The sequence below is a fragment of the Watersipora subatra genome, chromosome 2 (genome assembly GCF_963576615.1).
Source record: "Watersipora subatra chromosome 2, tzWatSuba1.1, whole genome shotgun sequence".
In the NCBI taxonomy this organism is placed as follows: Eukaryota; Metazoa; Bryozoa; class Gymnolaemata; order Cheilostomatida; family Watersiporidae; genus Watersipora; species Watersipora subatra.
In genome coordinates, this window is record NC_088709.1 from 14,146,272 (window position 1) to 14,171,121 (window position 24,850).

General features: G+C 37.1%; 2 protein-coding genes across 4 annotated transcripts; one reads left to right on the plus strand and one right to left on the minus strand.

Moving 5' to 3' along the window:
• Position 1: 1 nt before the first annotated feature.
• On the minus strand, positions 2 to 2,308 carry LOC137387576 (arginine-hydroxylase NDUFAF5, mitochondrial-like). The gene is made up of 3 exons (XM_068074039.1): positions 1,744 to 2,308; positions 1,120 to 1,269; positions 2 to 289 (listed from the first exon to the last, which is right to left on the minus strand). The coding sequence occupies exons 1-3, from the start codon at positions 2,261 to 2,263 to the stop codon at positions 30 to 32; spliced, it is 930 nt and encodes a 309-aa protein (XP_067930140.1). The 5' UTR covers positions 2,264 to 2,308; the 3' UTR covers positions 2 to 29.
• Positions 2,309 to 5,308: 3,000 nt separating this feature from the next.
• Positions 5,309 to 23,336, plus strand: LOC137386862 (protein ABHD18-like). 3 transcript variants are annotated; one of them, XM_068073043.1, is made up of 13 exons: positions 5,309 to 5,340; positions 7,325 to 7,488; positions 7,686 to 7,770; positions 9,283 to 9,383; positions 10,291 to 10,369; positions 11,272 to 11,384; positions 14,366 to 14,504; positions 15,351 to 15,440; positions 17,169 to 17,276; positions 17,583 to 17,684; positions 18,211 to 18,354; positions 19,765 to 19,985; positions 22,696 to 23,336. In XM_068073043.1, the coding sequence occupies exons 2-13, from the start codon at positions 7,388 to 7,390 to the stop codon at positions 22,775 to 22,777; spliced, it is 1,365 nt and encodes a 454-aa protein (XP_067929144.1). In that variant the 5' UTR covers positions 5,309 to 5,340; positions 7,325 to 7,387; the 3' UTR covers positions 22,778 to 23,336. The 3 variants fall into 3 exon arrangements, with proteins under 3 accessions (XP_067929144.1, XP_067929143.1, XP_067929145.1); XM_068073042.1 differs by lacking the exon at positions 15,351 to 15,440 and adding an exon at positions 15,711 to 15,800; XM_068073044.1 differs by lacking the exon at positions 15,351 to 15,440.
• Positions 23,337 to 24,850: the final 1,514 nt, after the last annotated feature.

Sequence of the window (24,850 nt, forward strand, 5' to 3'; positions counted from 1 at the left end):
GCTTATAATTAATCAACACAAAAATTTTGTCACCTGTCTTTTGGTGTTTTATCCATTTGAGTCACATAATCAGCAATGTCTTTGATAGATGCGGTGCCAGAGCCTCTCTTGGCTGGTAAGGGTTGGGAGGGGTCTGGTTTCCACCCAATAAATGAAAGAATACAAAAAGTAGCGGGTATTGAGCCATCATCATTACCATATCTCTCTCTATAAATCTGTTCGGCTCGATGCATAACATCTCGTCTGAGAGTAAAAGGTCTCTTCCAGCTGCAGTTACTCTCTCCCATGCCTTCAATTCAAATAAAGCAGTTGATTAATAAAAAACTCTTAAGAACAAAATGCGACTTGCCTTCACTATCAAAACGCAATTGATCGAAGCAATATGCTCAAGACGATGAACATGGAGAACTGGAGACCACAAATGTCAAGGTAGAATCTTTGACTTACTTACCGACTCACTTTGCTCTACATCTATGAAAGATTAAAAAACGAGAAAACCTAAATGAAGTGAAATATCACCAACCAATCAGATACCATCTATCTGATGTTGGAACTATCGCCTTGAAGCTTTGAGCTCAAAAAATAAGTGATTGAAGTCTGCATTGCTGTGTATCTTTACTCCCTCGCTACCACGAGCTGCATAGTTTGACTCAACACAGCGTTTGCGTTTGGCCCTGAGCTGCATGGTGTGGCTTTAGTAAGCTTTGTATAAGATGTTTCTGATGATGAGTAGTCATTTAAATAGCCTATCGTATTTGTAGTTAAACCAGAACAATTATCAGCTCATGGTCTGGGAACATGCTCATGGTCACGGCAAAAACAGCATAAAAAGTGTTTGTGCTCATTCTGCAACACATTGGTGGTACTTCTTATAGGCATCAGCTGAAGTAAAATTTTATTCTGATTAATTCGGTATCAAAGCATTTTTATACCTGTGTGGTTCAAAAGTTATGACAATTTATATGATAATTTTTGTTTTACCAAATACGTAATTATGTCCCAGGAAAGAAACTAATTTCATAGAGAAAGAGTTAATGTGAGCGCATACTCAAGGGTTGTTTTCACTCAGAATTGGCTGAGCAACCACAGTTCGACAATTGTCTAATGCGATGCACTAACCCTTGAGGTCTCTCATCAGCTCCCATATGCCTGGATAGTTTACTGTAAGCTCATCAGCATCCATGGTAACAAGAGTAAATCCAGCACTGCCAAGCAGATCTCCAAGATCTCTAACAGCAGTGAATGGTGATATGTGGGGTGCAACACCTCCTGCATGAGAAAGTGCTAAGAGATCAGAGCTCTTCACAAAAAGGTCACTCTAGACAATTTTCCACTCCACTGCTTTAATTATAATACATATTCACCTGTCAAAGAACAATAGTTGGTACAAAGGCTTTCCAATATTAAAGATACAACAGATCACTTTTGAACAAAATGTCATTCAGCCTCTCTAAAAGAGACCACAGGGTAAACAAAACCTGTTTGTTGTTGATGGAGACATTAAATTCATAACCAAATATTTATATAAATCTTGTACAAATGATATTCAAAATAGGAATTAAGCTAAAAGCAGTTTTTAAAATGTTCTTATGTAGTTCCAATGTAAGCGCAAGGCATGTGGAAGCAGCTTGCAGCCAACCATAACAGGCTCTAGTCACACATTGCTTGAATTCATGGTCCAAGAGACAGGACTTTAATTAGATATTGGCATGAGATGCAGTAGTAGAATGAAAGCTCACTTACCAACCAACTCTTGCTCGGCGAGTTGTAGTGACACTCTGAGCTCATACAGCGTGTCTGTTCCAAAAAGAGAGCCCACAAACACGCCATCCTTTTTAAGCAAACTCAAAACTCTTTTGAACAACCCAGGCAGGTCATTGATCCAATGCAAACTAAGGCTAGAATAAGCAATATCAACAGAATCCGTTTCAAGAGGCAGACCAGCTAATGTCTCTTCATCGCAGTGGATACGAGTACATGGCACATCTGGAGATATCACCGCTTTGTCCAACAAATCAGCTGAGCTGTCAACCATGTAGATATGAGAAGTCACAAGCTGCTGCACTTGACTTATATGCTTAGTGACGTGTCCGAGTCTACATCCTAAGTCTAGAGCTACATCAAAAGTTCTTTTAACATCGCAAAGTCGATCAAACACTCGGAAACCTATTTCATCTTTAATATACATATATATCTGATAATCCGAGTCTTTGATGACTGCATCTAGTTGAAGCTGTTTAGTTTTTCGATCAAATACATTCATTATCGGAGAGTGAGTAGATGCGAAACGCTGATTCAATGAATTGGTGAGCAGACGCTTCATGGAGCGGAACATTGTGATGCCCTGCCAACTGGCTACCTAAACTAAAACAAAAAAATCTGATTAATAATACTACGTAAAATAGATATATATACCATACAAAAAATTTAGCATTAATACTGTGTTCATAAAATGTTCCATATGCCTACATTCATTGAACAACAAAAGTATTCAAAAATATAATGTATAATTTCAGAAAAAAAAACACCCTACATGACTGAAGTAATTTTTCATGATCTTGGCAACACAAACTATGCGAATTCTCATCAAATGGTACCTTTAGATTTTAAACATGGTTGACAAATAGGTACAATTGGTATTTTTAAAAGCATACATCCATTTTATTCTTGTGGCATAATGCTAGTAACCTGGTATCGAGTTGTTTCAAATCAACAGGATCAACAACTGCTATTTATTCTTGGCTTCACACAAACTTCACCGTAGTGAAAGAGGTTCGACTACACTAAATTGTACAGCCGTAATATGGCTCATGCTAATTACATAGTAGTAACAGCAATAATAATAGCAACAAACATAACAAGAAGTTAAAAACTACATTACTAATCGACATTTTCATCAAATAACGTTGGTGGTTGGAAATATTCCAGAATCAAGAAATACTTATAAGCCTACTGAAAATGATATTGCCATTAAACTTAAAAAACTAATCACAAAAGAAATGACTTTCGTTATATATTGAAAACTAAAAATAAAGCTCTACTATTACTGAGCTATTATGCTAAATAGCATCTGGAGCTACAGCCTGATTACGCAGCAGATCAGCCGATTCGTTTTAGAGCTAAATTTCTCAATATCATCTCATTCTAACTATTCAGTTGTCCAAGAAAAATAGTAGCTTTAAAAAATGTTGACGAATCAAACAGTTTTAAATCAGTTGGAGTACTAATCAAACTTCAAAATGTGAATTTGCTGCATTTACTAAGAGTCGGCAAAGCAACAGGTGTACACCGACTAATGCTACCTTGACATAGCGAGAAACCAAAGTACATGTAAAAGGTTTTGTTTTGCACATGTAAAACAGAGTTGCCCTCACTCGACTTTTGAGGAGATAACCTTTCATCAGTTGAGAGTTTTGACCCTATTCCTTCCAACGTGGTTACATACATGTACCTAACTGTATGAACATAAATAAGTGTACTTTTTCACTCTTGTAAGATAATAAAAGTGTTTGAATGTGCTATGCTACTAGCTCTACATTAATTAACTTGACTTATGTAATTCTCAGTAAATCTCTCTGTATAATAAAAATGTGTTAATGATTTAAAACCATGACAGGAAGGCAATGCTCTACCTTTTATATATCTATTCTGCTTAGCTTACCTGTCATTTAAACTGATGACAGTTTGTACTCGCAGTTGTATCTAGTGAATTACAAAATATTTTTAATGTTTTCAGCCATGAGGTTAGACTCATTAGGGCTGATAGTATCTCGGTCATAGCGGTGACTCTGTGGAAATAAAATGTTAAAGGCCTTTTTGTATCCTTCTTTGTTGTAGAACAGATGTGTATCAGTATAAAGCTAGGTAATGCTGATGTTCTTATTTGTAGCGACTTTGCAAATATGTATTATAATCTAAATCTATAAATGTTTCAAGTGATGATCTCTTTTTATTCTGGTCACAACAAAGTAATAACTTATAATAAGTTATAACTCAATTTATTTTACATTGAATCAATGAAAACGATGAATCGTTTAATAATTTTTGTTAAAATACAAAAATTTTGTACCTGTATTCTTTTCAAAAACTTGCAAATAAACAATTTTATGATATGTAGTAATATGAATTTCTGATGTGATGAGATTTAGTTTTTCTAGCTTGCTGTCCGTGGGCCAAAAAACAATTACAGTAGTTGGTTACTCTGTTCTTGCAGTAATCTCCTTCTGCATGTAAGCTAGCTTTCTTAAAAAGTTTTTTGAAAGCTAGGCCTGATAAATATGTTATAGTTTTTGGTGCTATATATGCTCTCTTGCTTAAGCTTTTTAATTGGCAAAAATTGTCTGCAATTTTTTCTCCATTCTAAAATATTTTTGTAATCAATACTAATCAGGACTACAATAAGTCCTGGGCAGTAAAATAGAATTTCTATTTTTAATATTATAATAGAATGATATATTGTAATATTATAGATCAATTTGCATAATATTATTATCAGTTATTTGCCTCATCATAATTAGTGTTCCACTACAATTGCAATTAAACTCTACAATTTTTTGATTGTATCTCATTTGCAGTGTTGTTGTTCGTTGTTCGTTGTTGAACTTGTAAAGTGAATGGAAAGAGTTATATGCTGTCTATTTCTTGCTTGCTGTTGCTTATTGCTTTGAATGGATTGATTGTAAAAATTTTTCATTATTTTTCCAATCTTGCTTGCAATAAAAGCTTTGCTTATTGCAAGCAAGATGTTAGGCTGTTTGTGATAATAATTGATACTGCTTGATCTCTTCCGCTTGTTTGTATTGAGAATATATATGACAACGATAATAGTTACTTTTGGTTTCTGTTATCATTTTGCCTTAGAATACACAACGTCATAGCCACTTTATTGCATAAGGTAATCAAACTGTACTTATAATTTATAAAACAATATTATTAAATAATCACTGCAAAAAGATCCCAGTTATTGAAGAGTGAGTTGTTTACTCTTGACCTAGGCGACTTCTTTTTCAGTAGTCTAAGCACCCTACGTCTTTTGGAAATGCGTTGTTTATGCAAAATAGACGCAACATTCCCGGAGGCTAACGATTTTCAGAGCCAATTATAGGATGACAAAGTCAGGCGCCACGACCTTAGTTCGTTTGCCATAAATATTTTGTTTTATAAGTCTACCGCAATACTTTTGTTACCGCTTAGGCTACGGAATGTCAATGTTGTAAAAAGACGCAGTGCATAGTTTCGTTTGACTATTTCTTCCCGGCAGAGTCATCCGTTCCCTTTTTTAGCTCGTTGGACTGCGAGGCGGAACACCATTTGTATATAAATTTTAACTGAATGAATCTGGTATATAATGTATTGCCTACTATTCTTTAGCATTTTACACGGCTTTGAGGTTACCACAATTATAACAAATTATATTGCAACTGTACAATGATTAGTCCACGCATACTTGGCATAGCCAAGTCGGTGAAGTACTACAAATAGCGGCGATGTTTCATTAAAATGGGAGACGAAAATGAGTCGAGATGTAGAGATGCTGGGTGAGGAAACCTAGCCTTTATTTTTTCAAATAATAGATTCTTAAGCATACGTGCTGCCAGAGAACAAACAATACCACAATATTATATGTCAAATTAACCTGAATAACATTGTCATAAGTCGCACTTCAGCTTGGTATAACCAGCTGCCATCAGTGGCAATGACGAAATTAATTTAATCCAACTTTTTCCTTAAATTGAAGGTAAATAGATTAGTATAAAACTGAACCCCAAAATTTACTAAAATACTAATCAAATCATTAAAAAATCACTTAGCGGTGTTTATGAATTAAAAAAAGTCTAGATCTTAGTTGCATTTATACTATTGGCACCAATCCTTCAATGTTGGAACACTTACTTTCGCCTGTGATACATTTTCTCCTCACATTTATTATAGGTATAGCATTGACCAGCCGCCTAGGAGATCTCAATATAATGTTATATTTCTCTACAAGTTGAGTTCAGATGAAACATTTTTGGCTAATTTGACTATAAATAGTCGTATATATATAAAAACAACTGTTGCATCATAACAGATAGTAAAGTCATATAAAAGCAAAAGTTTTAACACAAAAGATATGACAAGGCTAGTCTGCTATTGCCTACAATGTCTTATGTATGGCTCTACCCAAATGTGCCCTTTGCCATAATGTGTATAGGAACACAGGATTAATGTTTATCTAAAACCTTTTAACTGCATGATTAGACACTAACTTTACATTTGGGATTGTTGTTGGTGCTGGTTTGACCATGATTTGACAAGATACCAGATTGTATCATATTACAAACCCTTTAAGAAATTCAATTAGTTGATATGTTCTAAAGGTTAATATCTTCTCCTAATTATGTGAAAAGTTATGAAAATAAACAAAGTCGCAACTGTTTGAAATTATATCCTAGGCTGTAAAAAATAAAAGCGATTTACACTGAAATGACCATAATACATGTACGTAACGATGTTTTTATATTTAAACTAGCTGTGCTATCCGGCGTTGCCCGACTATTAAAAATCAGCTTATAAACAATGAAAGGTAATGAGAGTTGCCTGCCACTTGCTATTAGCTTGGCATATTGCCAATGGATAATTTTAGTAAGCTTACTAATTAGAACTACGGCTTCTACAGAGCGATGTCATGACTGAAATCGCTAGCCTATTTGCTTCTATATACTGACACATATCACCATGCTAATCGATCCAGCTCTGTGGCCTAGTTAGTAAGGTGTCAGACTGGTGAAAGGGAAGGCCCGAGATCAAATCTTCTGCGATACGGATTCATTATTCCAAGATTTCAATAGCTATGGCTGGACATATACACAAATGACCAACTTTGAGAAATATATATATAGATAGAAGCTTATGTTTAAGACCGATTTCGAGCAAAGTGCTGCACTCTACTATGCACACTTATGCATGTGCGCGATTTATGTGCACCAACTAGCTATGAAACACAGGATGATGCAACTAAGTCATGTGCGCACTCCACAAGATTACTGTCCTGCGAGGTCACACGTTTTATCAAAGAATATTGGTCAGAATCAGGCATTACATCTTAGATGGCAAGCCTTTGTGTTTGCAGTATTACTCAACTAGAATATTCTCTGCCTGAAAGCCTATAATTAATTATCTGCACTTGTCTATTTAGTTGGAGCTCAGCAGAATGACTTAACTGATTCTTATGTGTAGGAATCGATCATTCTATCATTTTAGCAATTCAAACTTTACTACTTCTATTATAAAATTGCACTGTTTCTGTTCTATGTTTTATAATAGAAGTAATATCTTGCTCTAGGTTCAAATTTGATGGCATACCATTTGACCTTCTCATGAAAGTGGTTGGTATTTAAACCCTATCATGGCCGGTGGAGCCGTGAGTCGGTTCGATGTCATCTATAGGCATCTCTTAAAAACTAGATTTTTCAGCAAAGGATGGGGCTCTCCAGAAAACATGAAAAGGTAATATTTTCTCAAAATCTCGAGTACTTTCCTTGTTTGTAATGCTAACTTGCATTTCAATATAAGACACAGCATGCATTATACACATTCATTTACATTATCTCCTCTTTTGGTTCTTAGTAGGTCATGCATTCTGTTGTGCTAAACAACAATATGAAAAGTTTTCAAATTAGGGTACCATGAATCATCTGCTGCAGGTTGCTAGAGTTCCGGCATGTTCTGTCATGTAGAGAGAAGTGTATGGAGTTGGTAGCTAAAAATCACCCTGTGAATATTGATAAGGTAAGCTGCTACCTTCTTTCTAGTTGATGCCTTTTCTTTTTGACGAGTTCAGGTTGAACCCTTGACTATGCACTACTTACTGTAAATGGAAGTCGTCTTATCTTATGCCAGTGTGTGATTTTAAAGATTCAAGTGCGTGCCAATGACTGCTAAGTATTTGACTGCACTAAGGATGCTTGTGAATTTCCCACACGTAGAGTATACGCGATTTTGTACATGTGAAGCGTTCGGATTCCAATAATGTAACGTACCCCTCACTCTTTTAGAAGTACAGTAGTTTGTGTCATGATTGGGGTAGACTATGGTAGATGATAACCGAGTCAGTTGGGGTCCGTTGACCGTAGATAAGTGTTAATGAGTCAGCAAATGTCATGGCCTGAGATCTATATAAATATTTAAATGTTTTTAGGCTATGATAACCAAACACTTCCCTTATAATAAATGCCTTTGGTGTATGCGAAAGGGTTTCATTGGTTTCATTGGTAGATCATTGATAGATTAACTACCATGTCGATCGCGATATTGTTTAAAGTAGTGTATAAAAGATAACTCCAAGTTTACATATGCATTTAGGACTAGAGGAATCTTTGTCGCCCTCTCATTTCCAGGATGGATATATTTTACGTTTTTATCTGTACCTTTCAAGCGTACGCGTAAAGGATTTAAAAACATCCAAGTTACCAACTTTCTTGTTGAGGCTCAGTTCTCAACATTTCAAACATCTATGTGGGTGCGAAGCAAGCTGTTTACAGCACAATCTAAATATCATTTTGTTAAGTCAAATTTAATGAATGGATATTTATTGTGATGTAGACAGCAAGCTTCCCACCCACATACACTGTAGATGTAAATCATGTTTAAATACCTCAAAATGCTCACCGTGTTCATTGTACTGCTATAAACACGTTGTTATTACATGTAGTTCTTACAAGATGTGCTCAGGCTATGCCAGCTCACAGATTCCTGCCAGGCCACTAATTAGGTAAACATTGCAGGGTGTGGGCCATTAGTAAATTTCAAATGAGTCGTTTGAAGGACATAAAGCTATTCTGATTTTAAACGTTAAGTGTTGCGGGTAGATGTGCCGTAACTTGTTTTCTGTTGTAATAATGTAGCATTATTATTTTTCCAGTTGTTTTTGGCTACAAGAATCTGTGTTGTGTCGATCGTGAAAATGTTGCGTATTGTTGACGAAAATGCCTTACAAACTGAAATGTAGCGTTGCTCAGCATTGTTGTTTTATTGCATATAGCAAGCGGCCTACTAGTTTTGTCTGCTTGGGCTAAAGAAAGTTTCCCTCTCACATGCTTACTCACTAGCTCGTCTCTGAGCGAACGCTACGACAATGGTAACAAGTTGAGTCAGTAGCAGCAAGGCAGTCTGTCAGCTGCAGTCATTTTAAAAGGAGAACCTGTGTGGCTAATTGTATTTTTGGGAAAAAACATAACATTAGGTAATTATCCTTTAAAACCTGTGTTCCATACATGAAAAATAAGCCTCTGAGTTTTTTAGAGTTATGAGTCAGGAGACTGCAGGATTATTGAAGGACATTTCCATTCACCATTTGACGAGATCTTACCTGGCATCATGCCAGAAGTGACTAGAACTGCCAGGTAGGGACAGGTGCACCTGAGAGTCTTATGCCTAAAACAGGGGTTCCCAACCTTTTTCATTCAGTTCCCCACTTATACCTTTTCATATATTTGATTCCCCACCCACTTTTAACTCACATGACTAAAAACAACTGATACAAAGTATAATCCCATTTCATTGTACATATCTAAACATATAAAAACATATTATTAATTGTTATACAGCAGGCATATGACACACAACAGTACATGACCTTCGGCATGACGGTGAATTGGTTTATGACTAGGTTAATTTACTATCCAATTAAAATCTGGAAGGATGTGTTCATATATATCTGGGTTCCGACTAGTAGCTCATTGTAGCTCATTATTAGCAACTAGTGTTATAGATGAAACCAACATGTTAAATGATGAGACCCAAACTCACATGGCACTGCAGGACATAAATTAAAATTTTAACAAATCAGACACCCCTCTGTTCCCCCTTGTATATTCAAAATTTCCCCCTTTGGGGAATTCTCCCTGGTTGGGAACCCCTGGCGTAAAACCATCGAGGCAGATTTTTACAGCGATTTCACTTCGGCTACAAGATTTTCAATAAATGAGCCAATAGAGTTTATGCGGATTATAAATGTTGTTTGATAGTACTATTGAATGAGAAAGATTTGATCTTTCAAAAACCAGCGCAATATGCTATTGGTCATTTGATTGCAGCCAACCTCTTCAACTCAGCGCAGATTCATTGCTGACACGATTACCAACAGTGAACCTGCGACTAATGATTAACACTTTTTAGATGAGATTTTGTGGCTTTTTCTATAGACTTTTTCACTTACAGATAGCAGAGCAGTACCTTGTGTCGTAGCCTTGCTATGTTGCAATTATCCGCTCTATTTTGTCTATGAATGGTTTCTTGCTTTTATGTTAGGTTCCAAATGCTACTTCCTTTGAAATGGACCAGAAAATTGAAGCCTGTCTGTGTGAATCTGGCTGGTACAGGAGACCATGTAAGTTGTATCTCATATACAGTTTGCTTGTCATCGTACCCATGGCTTCACAGCCTCGTGTTGCTCCGATAGCATCATTATTTTTTACGTTGAACTTTTCAATAGCTCTATGAACTAGTTAGCTGAGGCAGCTGTATATCTGTAGAAACAGCACAGAAATAATTGATCATATGCCCACTTATTTACCTCTATGGGACCACTAGCCAAGCAGACAACTATTGGTGCACACATTGAACACTCTACAAACTCTTTTAATTAGTTTTGAACATGATTACCAATTAAACTTACACAATAATATTTAGCCTTATAAATGTATCTATTACTTATTTAGATATAACAGATAACTTTATGGATATAACTCTGGTTATAACAGATAACTCTATGACCATGAATTTAATCTTTACTATACTAAGAGCGACGTCCGTCTGTGTAAAGTCACGGATGAAGGTTGAGATAAATGATTGCTTCCTATGGGATTTGAACTCGTAACATACAGCTCAGCAGCCAACATTCTAACACTTGGGCTAATCATCTGCCTTCCAGCATTTCAGATTAACTGTGCACAGACTTATTCCTTGTGCTTTATCAGCACATCTGACTATTTCTCCCAGCACACTGGACTAACAGCACACTGGACTAACTAATTATCAGTAACTGCTAGTAACTGATAATTCTATGAAGACATTTGATGCCCTTCTACTGTACTACTAGAGCTATAAGCTTCTCTTAATGTATGGTATATTAGAGTGTATGTAAGTTTCATGGAATATTTCTGTATCAGCGAAGTTCTAATGCATTATTCGTGGCGCTCAAAACATCTTCAGCCCATATGTTCGATGTTATATTACTTCCCTTGTCATGGCCCAAATGTACATCTCTATTACTGTTTATAAATATTTTAGGGCTTTGCTTTGAGGAGGACACGTATGTCTCGCCCACTCGTACAGGAGGCTGAGATCGGCTCTATTATCCTTGAAAATCCTTTTTATGGTTGTAGGAAACCAAAGGAACAAATGTAAGATAATTTTGAATACATATTAAATTATTTTACAATTTGTGGGTGACTCGGTCATCATCATCCTTTTTATTGTTTTTGTTCTGGAGTAACTTCTTAGACCAGAGTTCTACATCTAGGATTACTTTGATTTAGCAGTAGAATAGATAGATAAGCTTACAGATTTATGCAAGAACAGGAAATGAAGTTTTTTTATTTCCATCATAGACAAGAGGGCAACAAAACTTGCCAGGGTTTTTGCAACTCCAAAATAAACAAACTAAAAATACAGCTCAATTTTGCTCGCACATTTCTTCAAACTAGATCAATATTAAATAACACTACATGGTACTGTCCACATGGCACTACACTACGTGGTCTAACACTACATGGTACTGTCCACATGGCACTACACTACGTGGTCTAACACTACATGGTACTGTCCACATGGCACTACACTACGTGGTCTAACACTACATGGTACTGTCCACATGGCACTACACTACGTGGTCTAATACTACATGGTACTGTCCACATGGCACTACACTACGTGGTCTAACACTACATGGTACTGTCCACATGGCACTACACTACGTGGTCTAACACTACATGGTACTGTCCACATGGCACTACACTACGTGGTCTAACACTACATGGTACTGTCCACATGGCACTACACTACGTGGTCTAACACTACATGGTACTGTCCACATGGCACTACACTACGTGGTCTAACACTACATGGTACTGTCCACATGGCACTACACTACGTGGTCTAACACTACATGGTACTGTCCACATGGCACTACACTACGTGGTCTAACACTACATGGTACTGTCCACATGGCACTACACTACGTGGTCTAACACTACATGGTACTGTCCACATGGCACTACACTACGTGGTCTAACACTACATGGTACAGTCTACATGGTACTACACTACGTGGTCTAACACTACATGGTACTGTCTACATGGTACTACACTACATGGTCTAACACTACATGGTACTGTCCACATGGCACTACACTACGTGGTCTAACACTACATGGTACTGTCCACATGGCACTACACTACGTGGTCTAACACTACATGGTACAGTCTACATGGTACTACACTACGTGGTCTAACACTACATGGTACTGTCTACATGGTACTACACTACGTGGTCTAACACTACATGGTACTGTCCACATGGCACTACACTACGTGGTCTAACACTACATGGTACAGTCTACATGGTACTACACTACGTGGTCTAACACTACATGGTACTGTCTACATGGTACTACACTACATGGTCTAACACCACATGTTACTGTCTACATGGCACTACACTACGTGGTCTAACACTACATGGTACTGTCTACACGGCACTACACTATGTGGTCTAACACTACATGGTACAGTCTATATAGCACTACACTACATGGTCTAACACTACATGGTACTGTCTACACGGCACCAGACTACGTGGTCTAACACTACATGGTACAGTCTACATGGCAGTACACTACGTGCTCTAACACTACATGGTACAATCTATATGGCACCACACTACGTGGTCTAACACTACATGTTACTGTCTACACGGCACTACACTACAAGGTTTAACACTACATGGTGCAGGATATTCTATCATAGTCATGAAGATTGTGATGTTATAAAACCAGACAATCTATGGTGTTTATCAGAAACTACACTGTAAAACTAATGTAGGTCTATAGGGGCTATCGCTGTAATATTTGTAGTCTGTTCCTGTGTGACTAGCAAAATTTTTGGATCTGTAATTTTTGTCTAGGTAACTGCAAAAATTTTGTTGATGTTTTTTAGTTCACATTTCATCTTGTCACTGTTTCAGATTGACCAATTGGAAATGCCTACAACAATATGCAAGGCATATAAATAATATATAAATATAATTTACATTTATATTTGATGAAAACTTGTTTCCAGTTTTCATCAAATATATAAATTCAAAATAATATAGAAAGGTTAAAGAAAAATAAACTCAATACTAATCTGTGTGACTTGCGACATGACAGTCCAATCAGAAGCAAGTTTAATGCAACTATTTAATATGTTGAGTATTTATTATCTGAACTCTTGAGGCCATCACATTTTACAAAACATGAAGGTTTTTCAAAATTTCACGAAAGCAAAGCTGCTGCGTGTTTCTAGGCCTTGAAATCTATCTGTTGGTAATAAAATGTTCTGTTTGCTGAAGGTTCACATTTTCAAACAATGGGAACATTAAACATTTCATTTTTGATACAGGTATTAGCTCATACACATATGTTGACAGGCTTTTCAGTGTTCACCATCGTCTGGTTTTTCCAGTTATTTGAAGTACCATTGCATAGGACTCTATGATTGGGTACTAATGCAAATGACGGCTTGCACTCCATTGGTCATTAGTTGACCTATTAAATTTTAAAATAATTTCTAACTAGTGTTCTTAATATTAAGCTTAACTTCTCCACGGAGCACACTGAAAGATGAAAACGCTAAGTCTTTATTTCAGGATATTTCCATACTAGGAGGGGTATGTCCCCCCCCTACTACTCCATACAGCCATTTTAGCCATGTGACTCGCAATAAAATTTGGATCTTTTTTAGTGCATTTTTTACACCCTAATTTAAAAAAACTTCATTTTGAGTCGTTTTATGTAATAATTGAGTGATCCAGTTTTTATTTTAATTTTAATTCAATATGTTTCCTTTAAGCAGAATTCTTGTCCAACAATCATCATTGATACCTAATCAGCAATAAGCTCTGCTAAGCACATGCAAATTGGCTGTTGTTCAATATCATCATCTTCATTAGCATGCTCTGGTCTTTAGTGTAACTAGCAATGCCACCCTAATGTAGGTCTCTACCTGAGTCTATGGTCTATGGCTAAGTTACCTGATCTCAGGGAGCCTAATCAATTGTGTCTCAACCATAGAACGCAACTGTAAGTACAGGAGTGGGTGTGGCTAATCATTGTCTATGTTCAAGGCGGTCCAGTCTGCAGAACGTAACGGATCTGTTTGTAATGGGCGGAGCTTTGGTTATGGAGTCCATTGTCTTATTTCACTGGTGTAACCGTATGGGTCTAGGTCCTCTTGGGATCACAGGCGTGTCTATGGGAGGACATGTAAGTTGAGTGATTATTCCAAGTTTCATTTTTACTGGTGAAAAGATAACTCCTCACTTCATTCGTTATCTTACAAGTACAGTAGACGCCTTTATAATGTAACCCTCCTTTTATGTAAATTTCACTGAATGTAACGAATTTACTGTATGTAAAGTTTTTGCATCGCATTATGTAGGAAATTCTACATAAAGTAAAGCATCAAGTCGGTATGAGTTCTCAAATTCGATTTAAAGAACGAATTTAAAGACCCATAGGTCGCCTGTAAATTATAATTTCTTTTTGCCACCCTTGAGAAAGAAAGCGGCATAAAAGTAGTTATTATAAATTAAAAAATTTTTTTAGACATCCAATATTTTTTCTTTGCTGCACAGACTTTTCTGTTCAGAAAAAGGGATAAAATCGATTTGAGTTGTCATTAAAGGTGTGTTCTCCCCTTAATGTCAATGTAAGTGATAAAAAAGGGAAGAAAGTCATTGATACAAACCAATAAAATCACAGTTACTGTACGTGAAATTTAAAAGCTCAGTAAGTTTCGTTTCTTTTTCATTCTATAGGTCTAAAGGGGTGGGAAGATCTTACGTATATTGTACGTTTTGTATAATGTAAAATCCCCATAATATAAATGTTCTTGAAACGGATTACATACGTTGTAAGGGCATCTACTCTAGTGCTTGTTAATACACAAATAGTGGTCTATCAATAACTACAGACATGGGTTAAGGTATAAGCTTTGCTACATGTTTGCTCAAGTGTAAATGACTATGAAGATTTGATCAACTGGTCTAATCGGTTGACATTAGGACGTGGTGCGGTTAGTAAGAATAGCATTATGGGTTATTGTTATAGATGGCATCTGCAGCGGCGTGTAGCTGGCCACACCCAATCTCACACGTTTCTTGCTTGTCCTGGTCTACAGCCAGTCTGTGTTTCACACAGGTAACACCACAGTCTAGGAGTGTAAGGAAGCGCATTGCAGCCTTAACAGTATGATGGGAACAGGAGAGGGTTGAAAAAAATTAACTATTCAGAAATCTCAGCAATTACTAACGATAAACATATTTTTTCAGAGTTTGATCTCTGGTTTTCAATCAACCTCTCTAGCATCATCTGGAGCATTATAGCCAGAGGAGGCTGCACTGTGGTTATATTGTGTTGGCTGATTTTGAGGTGTTTAACATCAGCTTGAATATATCTCTGTATTTTAAGATGGCCTCTCTGGCAGCCAGTAGCTGGCCTCATCCTCTCTCATTTGTACCATGTCTGTCTTGGAGTACAGCATCTATGGTTTGGACTCAGGTAGTATTCCATAATGGCCTACATTAGTGACTCTCTGAATTTTTTTAACTGTTTTTTTTTCTTTTTTAAGCTCATTTTCATTTTTCTTAAGAATTTTTCATTTAAAGGTTCATCAGTTCAATGTGATCCATTTTGCAAAAAATGTTGGATTTGGTTCAGTGAAAAAATTTTATTGTCTGTACGAATAAATGTGTATTTTACTAGCCTGTGCGTCACAAATAAAGATATAAATGATGGTTTTATGAACCTGTCGGTCTGTCTATCTGAAGCTAGGGTTAAAAAATTTGATAAAATCTTGTTTGTATTGAACTCGAACTAGTAAAGATATAAGAGGTGATTTGCTAGCCTGAGAAACACATATGAACACAGGAGTTAATTTTGTTACTCCGTGAGGCACGAATACAGGCTAAGCAAACATCCATCATCATATTCTGTGGATGCTACATCTTGCACATCAGATAATTTATCTCTGCCTAAGTACTTTTCACCCATTTTAATTAGAAGAGAAAGTGTCCTTGACCCTTTTTCACTTTATCTATGTTTCATATTAAAACAGGTTAGGTAGTTTTAGTATAAATTAAAATGTTAATCAAACTTGGAACCTTAATCGTTTCTTTGCGATCAGATAAGCTGAATATATAAATATTCAACTGTTTCCTGTATCCGATGGTAGCTACAATATTGCCGATCCTGTAGCCAATTAAAAGAATTCATTGTTTAAATATATTATACTGCCGCGAGTACACCAGTGTCATGTGACTATAGGCAGCCATTTTTTGCTACAAATACTCCCCCTTAGCTTAGCTATATGCCCACTCGCTGCTGAGCTAGTCTGCGGACAGCGGCTCTATACTTGCGCTTCACATCACCTAATCTGCATAGATCATCGTACAAACTGCCTAGCTTGTTGATTAAAGATTCAGCTTACTATAACACCATGTTATTTAAAAACTTAAGTTTAAATATTTCACACACAGTTGGTTATAAATAGGCTATGGTTCACACAGGTTGTTACAAACAGGCTGTTATTTATGGAGTTCGCATGAATGCTGCCTCTGCACTGTAGCCTACACCGCTTAGTGCTGGCTTGTCTTTCTTTCAGCAAAACCAGTTTAGCACATGAGATAAACTTACCTTGGTTGGTTGCTTTCGTAGTGGTTCTTTCGTCTTTGCCAATTTTTTACAGATGTTGTTTATGTTGTAGGGCCTACCTTTGTATTTATTATATTTAATATTGAGCTGTTGGCTATGCTGTTTAGTTGAGTGCAAATAAATCACTAAATGTAAATTTGAATGAAGTTCATGATTTGTCATTATTCACTGCGCAATTATTTATTTTTCATCTCTATAGCCTTCATACTGTTGTAGGGTGTGCTGACTGGAGCCGTGTCCTGGGAGAAACTGCAACAGCAGTACTTTGAGGATCCTGAACTATACGAGTCTCAACTCCGCCCTCTTATCAACTCTCCTGAGCAGGTGCGGGTACTATATATGGTACTTAGTCTAATCCGTATATTTATGATAACTTAATAAATTAATAATTTAAATTGAATTTTAAATTGATATTAGTTATTATTATAATCATCTGTGTTTTTATTGCTTCAGAGCACCATTTCACTGAATGCTAATAGCTGAACACTGAATAATAATATAAAGGATATAATAATATAATAAAAATGGAATAGCTAACTCATTGGATAACTCTATTAATCTTGAAGAATAACTGAAAGCATAGTTCTATATTTTTAAAAAGCGCCTCATAGTTTGGTCATTACTTGGTAGCACCGATACAGGCAGCACGTTGAATTGATGAAAGAGCTAGATCCAGTTTGCTCAGAATCTTTGGATGAGACCTCCAGAGTGAAGATAGACAGCCAGGGAACGGTAAGAAGATCCTTTTCTGGTTGATCTTTATGTCTTCACCTTTACCTTGTTTTAGATTCATGATTTATAAATTGATTAGGAGCTGACCACTGCTGTGTGGCAGCAGAGACCATAATCCATACGATTGTCGACGTTTCGACAATGACTGTCTTATGGTTTAGGCTTTATCGCTGAATTCCATGCAGCTCTGTTTTTCCCCTTCTCTTATTATCTGTTTGTGTCTAGTTCCATCCAACTTCATGTTATGCTTAGCTGCATTTTTGTATCTCAGTCTGGGTCTGCCCTGATTCTTCTTTCCTTGCAAACCTTTTTAGGTGGGCGACGTTCAAGTCAGTATGATTATTACCGATTTGCACCATTTTCATAAAACTGCATGCAAAAGGTATTAAGGAACACTAACTTCCTTCTCTCAGCAGTGCAGAGATGTAATCTAGTGGTCAGAAATTTGTTGTGTATAGCTCAATGTGTCTATATATGGTACACAGGCTACAGGTCATAGCTAAATGTGTCTATATATGGTACACAGGCTACAAGTCAACCTTTCTACTCAAGTATGATGCAGAGCATAAGAAGTAGGCTGAATGATAACTCTCTGGCGGAGAACAGAGAGCGTCTCAAGAAGCTGCAGATACACTCTCCAAACCTGCCTAACAAACCGATACAGGCAGAGGTGGGTGAGCGTGTTGTCTGTTGCTGGAGGGTGGTAAGCAGACTGCAGATTAACTAACGCATTGTGGAAACTAACAAGCAAGTTAATAGCTGAAGTTGGATAGAAATGGTTGGTCACTGGCAAGTCTGACTGTGTACTTGATGAATCAGTAGAGAATAGCATTGTCAGGGTCAGGACAGCCAGTGGTATAAAGTTAAAGTAACTAATATACAATCCACAGGTAGTTTGAGCTAAAATCTATAGGAGTGTTAAAAGTGATGTTTATTAGCAATGATCACAAGTTGTGGATATCGATCATGATCAACAAGAAATTTCCAATAATTAATCCATGTTAGTCCATATATCCGGGTTAATCGTATTAATTCCGGTTATTCCTTATTAACTCATACTAATTTGTATTAATCCCTGTTATCCTATACTATTATAGTATATAGTAGTATGTAGTATATATATTATATAGTATATATTATCATAGTAACACCTATTAATCCTTATTACTTCATGTTAATTTATATTAATCTCTAATCAAGTGCGCTGTTTATGCGTGTCGCCATAGTTACATCTAAGAAATTTTTATGACATCTCTATAGGTACCTAAACATTACTTAACTTGTGAGAATCTATATAGTAATTAGATGTAGCAGGGAGGCTGTGGCGCAAATATTTAAAAGGCATTATGAAATAATATATCAGTGATTACTGCAACTCTATTGCTGTACAAGGATTTAGTAGTTGTCCCTCGCTAATTGTCTTGTATTTAACACCTACATTTCTCTGTGTAACGATACTCCATAAATTCCACTGCTCCTCTTAATATGTCACTTTTTCTGCCTCAAATTTGCTCGCAAATGAGAAAAAAATTGTAAAAACAGCAAAAAGGTAGAATTTTGAGCTACACAATTATTTTACAATTCGTAAGATATCTGTTAATTGTGTTATTAACTTAATCAAATAAAATAGTATTATTGTCTTTTTTCAGCCTCGGTCAGTCTTGCGATTTTTCAGTTTACTTATAACCTGATCACTGAGCATTTGTAACAAACAACCTTTAATTCTCTCTTTATTATTTGTTAGTACTCAAGCAGACCAGTGGTCTGTGAGAGATAGTCACGTATAGTAAGTATGTGCACAATTATTCCAAAATTTAGCAAGGTAGTTCAGCTAGTAGTTTACCTGGTTGCAAAGCCGAATATTCGATTTCGATTCTTGTATGATGCATTAGTTTTTCTTAACCTTTAAGCATAGCCGTGTTTGTGTATCCTTCACCTTTTTCGGATAGACAAACACGGCTCTTATTATAGTAAATATTATTACTCTTGCTATTCTGTTTATAAATTGGTAACTGCTGTACCCAATATATATATACTACCGCTGTTTGATGTCCTTAGTTCTAGGCATGTATCTTGTCAGGTGATTGACTTCATGAGAGGAGTGATGGACCAGTGCACTCACCTCAGCCATTTTGAGGGACCCGTTGACCCGTCCCTCACTATTGTTGTTACGGCCACTCAGGATGCTTACATGCCGAGAGATCGGGTGATCAGTCTGAGCGAACTCTGGCCAGGTTGTGAAGTCAGATATGTCGATAGGGGTCATGTGGCAGCTGTTGTCCTTGACCAAAAAATGTTCAGGTGGGTCCAACAAGGTTAAACAAGATTCTTCAAACTATAAATTCTTTGAGTTATTTTGGTTGTTATTTCAAATACAAGGTAATTGTACTAGATTTATATCGATTGTTATCAAAGTTCTGTCGGTATTTCTCTGCTGGAGAATGCATTTAAAAATTATGATTTGTTTATTAATCAATCTTTGATGTGATTTTGTGTAAAGTTGAATTTATACTGTAGCATTGGCTTGTTATCATCCTATCGTTAACAGGAGACTTGATAAGTCTACACAAGTATACACGTATATGTAGAGCTCTAATATGTATACATAGTTCATTAATATCAGTTTTCATTAACATGTGGGCTCCACTATGATATCCTATTGGGTGAAGAAGTCAGTGTAGTTGGCCTGATAACACAGATTATTCCATAGATTATTCCATAGATTATTCCATAGATTATCTCATAACTATTAAAACAACTTAGTCTATTCTATCTTATCTAGTTAGTAATGAGGTAGTCACTAGAGTTCCTTATCACTATAATAGTTTGTTGAACATTTGTGATTTGGGCATTTTAGGAAATCTCACTGCCCACAAACTAGGAAACCTCTACCCGCAAGTTAGCAATCCTCACTACCAACAGGTTGGCAATCCTCACTGCCACAAGTTAGCAATCCTCACTGCCACAAGTTAGGTATTCTCACTGCCACATGTTAGCAATCCTCACTGCCACAAGTTAGCAATCCTCACTGCCCGCACATTAGCAATCCTCACTGCCCGCAAGTTAGCAATCCTCACTGCCCACAAGTTAGGAATCCTCACTGCCACAAGTTAGCAATCCTCACTGCCTACAAGTTAACCATCCTCACTGCCACAAGTTAGCAATCCTCACTGTCCACACATTAGCAATCCTCACTGTCCACAAGTTAGCAATCCTCACTGCCACAAGTTAGCACTCCTCACTGCCCGCACATTAGCAATCCTCACTGCCCGCAAGTTAGCAATCCTCACTGCCCACAAGTTAGCAATCCTCACTGCCCACAAGTTAACCATCCTCACTGCCACAAGTTAGCAATCCTCACTGCCCACAAGTTAGGAATCCTCACTGCCACAAGTTAGCAATCCTCACTGCCACAAGTTAGAAATCCTCACTGCCACAAGTTAGCAATCCTCACTGCCACAAGTTAGGAATTCTCACTGCCACATGTTAGCAATCCTCACTGCCACAAGTTAGCAATCCTCACTGCCCACAAGTTAGAAATCCTCACTGCCACAAGTTAGCAATCCTTACTGCCCGCACATTAGCAATCCTCACTGCCCGCAAGTTAGCAATCCTCACTGCCCGCAAGTTAGCAATCCTCACTGCCCACAAGTTAGGAATCCTCACTGCCACAAGTTAGCAATCCTCACTGCCCACAAGTTAACCATCCTCACTGCCCACAAGTTAGGAATCCTCACTGCCACAAGTTAGCAATCCTCACTGCCCACAAGTTAACCATCCTCACTGCCCACAAGTTAACCATCCTCACTGCCACAAGTTAGCAATCCTCACTGCCACAAGTTAGCAATCCTCACTGCCCACAAGTTAGCAATCCTCACTGCCCACAAGTTAACCATCCTCACTGCCCACAAGTTAACCATCCTCACTGCCACAAGTTAGCAATCCTCACTGTCCACAAGTTAGCAATCCTCATTGCCTGCACATTAGCAATCCTCACTGCCTGCAAGTTAGCAATCCTCACTGCCCACAAGTTAAGAATCCTCACTGCCACAAGTTAGCAATCCTCACTGCCCACAAGTTAACCATCCTCACTGCCACAAGTTAGCAATCCTCACTGCCCACAAGTTAACCATCCTTACTGCCCACAAGTTAGCAATCCTCACTTTCCACAAGTTAGCAATCCTCACTGCCACAAGTTAGCAATCCTCACTGTCCACACATTAGCAATCCTCACTGTCCATACATTAGCAATCCTCACTGCCCACAAGTTAGAAATCCTCACTGCCACAAGTTAGAAATCCTCACTGCCACAAGTTAGCAATCCTCACTGCCACAAGTTAGCAATCCTCACTGCCCACAAGTTAGAAATCCTCACTGCCCACAAGTTAACCATCCTCACTGCCCACATGTTAGGAATTTTCACTGCCCACAACTTCCCAACTTTCACCTTCTATTATAATAAACAAAGCTTCATGCTGATGTAGATGGGACCTGAACTATACATCTTTGATAGATCTCTCATTCTCTGAGTTATTATTGGCCAGGGTATATTCCGATATTAAATATTTTGCAGTCTATGTAAATTGAACAATTATTGAAACATGTTATATATAGATGTTGTTTCATGCTCAATAATTTAGTGAGTGCATTATTTAAAGGTAACTCTTGCATGGAAACAACATCATAAATGTTTTATTGATTAATAGTCAATCGAAAAAGATGTTATACTTTTCAATTGCTGGACTTGGATGACACTTAATGTTTGGTAGATTCATGACGAGACATTCGTGTGACATTCAGAGACCATGTAAACGTGTGACCAATGTAAATTTATTGATAAGGCAGACAATTCAGATTTTAAAACTTTTACGATAATTGCGTATTAATGAAAACACTTACCATAGTCTAATATTAAAATCATGCATTGCACAGGTAACAGTCTGCTATAGGCCAATTCATTATTTCCATATCATCATCATTGACATTTAGACTCACTTTTGCACATTTGCAGAAAAGCCATCATAGATTCGTTTGAAAGGCAAATCTCTATGTACTACTCCGATGACAACTCTGTGGCTGGCACTTCTGTTTAATATCGGTTCAAGCACCTGCTGACAACTGCCAGTTTATTAATTACAGCAATTGATGTGTATGTGCTAGAAAAAACTGTCAGATTTCATTTGGGTGAACTGCATCTGGGGGAGACAGCATGAATGGCTGTTCAATTTTTCCTTGTTATTTTTGCTGACATCTAAAATTATTATGTTAAATGTTTTTTTAAGAAAATATGTTTTTATGCAGTTATGAAATCGAATGGATTAGCGCATTAATATAATCATCTATAATCTATTAATTGATCACTGCTGAATACGTACTTGTGCTTTTTTCCCGTTAGGAAATACTGGTGCTTCCTAACTGTGCTGATAGTGAAATACCCTTATTGTTAAATAGACCAAGCAGACCTCTTATGCACCTCATCCAGTTTTCTCTCGCCATACGTTGCTATTTTTGACATTGACATAGTGAAAATGTTCTTATAGTAAATGCATGAACTTGTTTATATCTATGCAAAGAGTTATAAGAATTGTAAGAGTTTAGGCGAGCTAGCCTCAATTTGTAGAACTACCTGCCTACTATATATGATATATATATATAGCCTAATGTGGTGAGTAAACAATACATTACTATATTTCATCTTCTCTCTTGTTTCCTGAGGTATACCATTCATATAAAAGACAAGGATTAGTACAGCCCTATAAGTTGCTGGTTTTGAATAGATTCGAACTGGGTTTCTATACCCAGTTAGATATAGCTGTATGACTTACTAGTGTTGGGAGCTATGCTAAAGATTGGTGCACGCATAGATATATATACCTATATATATCTATGGTATATATATCTATGGGTGCACGCCATTCAAGGTTCAAGATAGCTCACCAACTTGAGGCATAGCTAGTTGATCTTCAAACTTAGTGAGCAGTTACGATAAAATCCTGATTCTAAAATACTTGTCCAGTATGGCCATTAGGGTATCATTGCCATTCGATCATGCAGATCATACAAAAGTCACACTTCGCAGCCAGAAAAGTTTCATGTGAAAAGCTATTGAACATGTCAATGCTGCTATTCAACAACCATGTATATAACCGGTGCCTGAAAGGGTGTAACCCCCCATCAGCTATGTATATGGGAGAGCAACATGTTGCCTTCTAAGCTTGATATGACTATGAAATCACATGATGGACAAGTTGTAAATATTATTCCTACCTTCAAGTGGCTAGTGTGTCACGGCTAGAAAAATATGTATTTGTTTATCTGTCAGACTTGAAACATTCTAGCAAATGTACTACAGTCCTACCCAGAGTGCCCTTCAGTCCTACCCAGAATGCCCTTTAGTCCTACCCAAAGTGCCATTTAGTCCTACCCAGAGTGCCCTTCAGTCCTACCCAGAATGCCCTTTAGTCCTACCCAAAGTGCCCTTCAGTCCTACCCAGAGCGCCCTTAGGTCCTACCCAGAGCGCCCTTAGGTCCTCCCCAGAGTGCCATTTGATCAAATAAAATGTGTTATAGCTTGATGTCATTGAGTGATTTAAACATATTGTGCTAGGAAGGAATATTAATAGAGTATTGCTCACATATAGGCAGATACATCTACTTATTGAGTTTATCCTACTTGCATTGCTATTTATATACTTATATTAAAAAATCCCACTTTATCATTATGTCTGTCTGTTAGCCCGCTTAAATGTCATGTGTTTCCACATGTTTTGGCAGACTTTATCCAAACTTCACACTCATACGCTCTGTGCTTTCCACCAGGTGACTAAAAATATTTGGTTTTAAAACTCCAACTGGTTCCTGTGAACCAGCCACTTAAACACCCACCTGTTGTCTATCAAATTGTCAAGGAAAAAATCCTGGGCATTATCAGGCTTGCAGATAATAAATTATATACAGTGTTTTGAGAAATTCTTGTGTTATACAAGGATTTGTATATTGAGATTATACAAACAGCAAACATTGTTGATAACCTGTTAGTTTGTTGGCTATATTAATCTGTTGTTATAGCAGAGAGTTTATATTACATGTCGTAAACTTGTCCATGCAGGGAAAAGTGTTAAAACACTTTCAGCCATAAATTTCTATGCAAAACAAACAAAATTTTT

Bases quoted from the DNA above. Each gene is read 5' to 3' on its own strand.
- LOC137387576 (XM_068074039.1), bottom strand. From the start codon at position 2,263: ATGAATGTATTTGATCGAAAAACTAAACAGCTTCAACTAGATGCAGTC. The intron at 1,270-1,743 runs GTAAGTGAGCTT...TTTCTCATGCAG, and splicing joins CGCCGAGCAAGAGTTGGTTG to GAGGTGTTGCACCCCACATA. The intron at 290-1,119 runs GTTAGTGCATCG...TTTGAATTGAAG, and splicing joins GCTGATGAGAGACCTCAAGG to GCATGGGAGAGAGTAACTGC.
- LOC137386862 (XM_068073043.1), top strand. From the start codon at position 7,388: ATGGCCGGTGGAGCCGTGAGTCGGTTCGATGTCATCTATAGGCATCTC. The intron at 17,277-17,582 runs GTGCGGGTACTA...ATTACTTGGTAG, and splicing joins TTATCAACTCTCCTGAGCAG to CACCGATACAGGCAGCACGT. The intron at 19,986-22,695 runs GTGGGTCCAACA...GCACATTTGCAG, and splicing joins CTTGACCAAAAAATGTTCAG to AAAAGCCATCATAGATTCGT.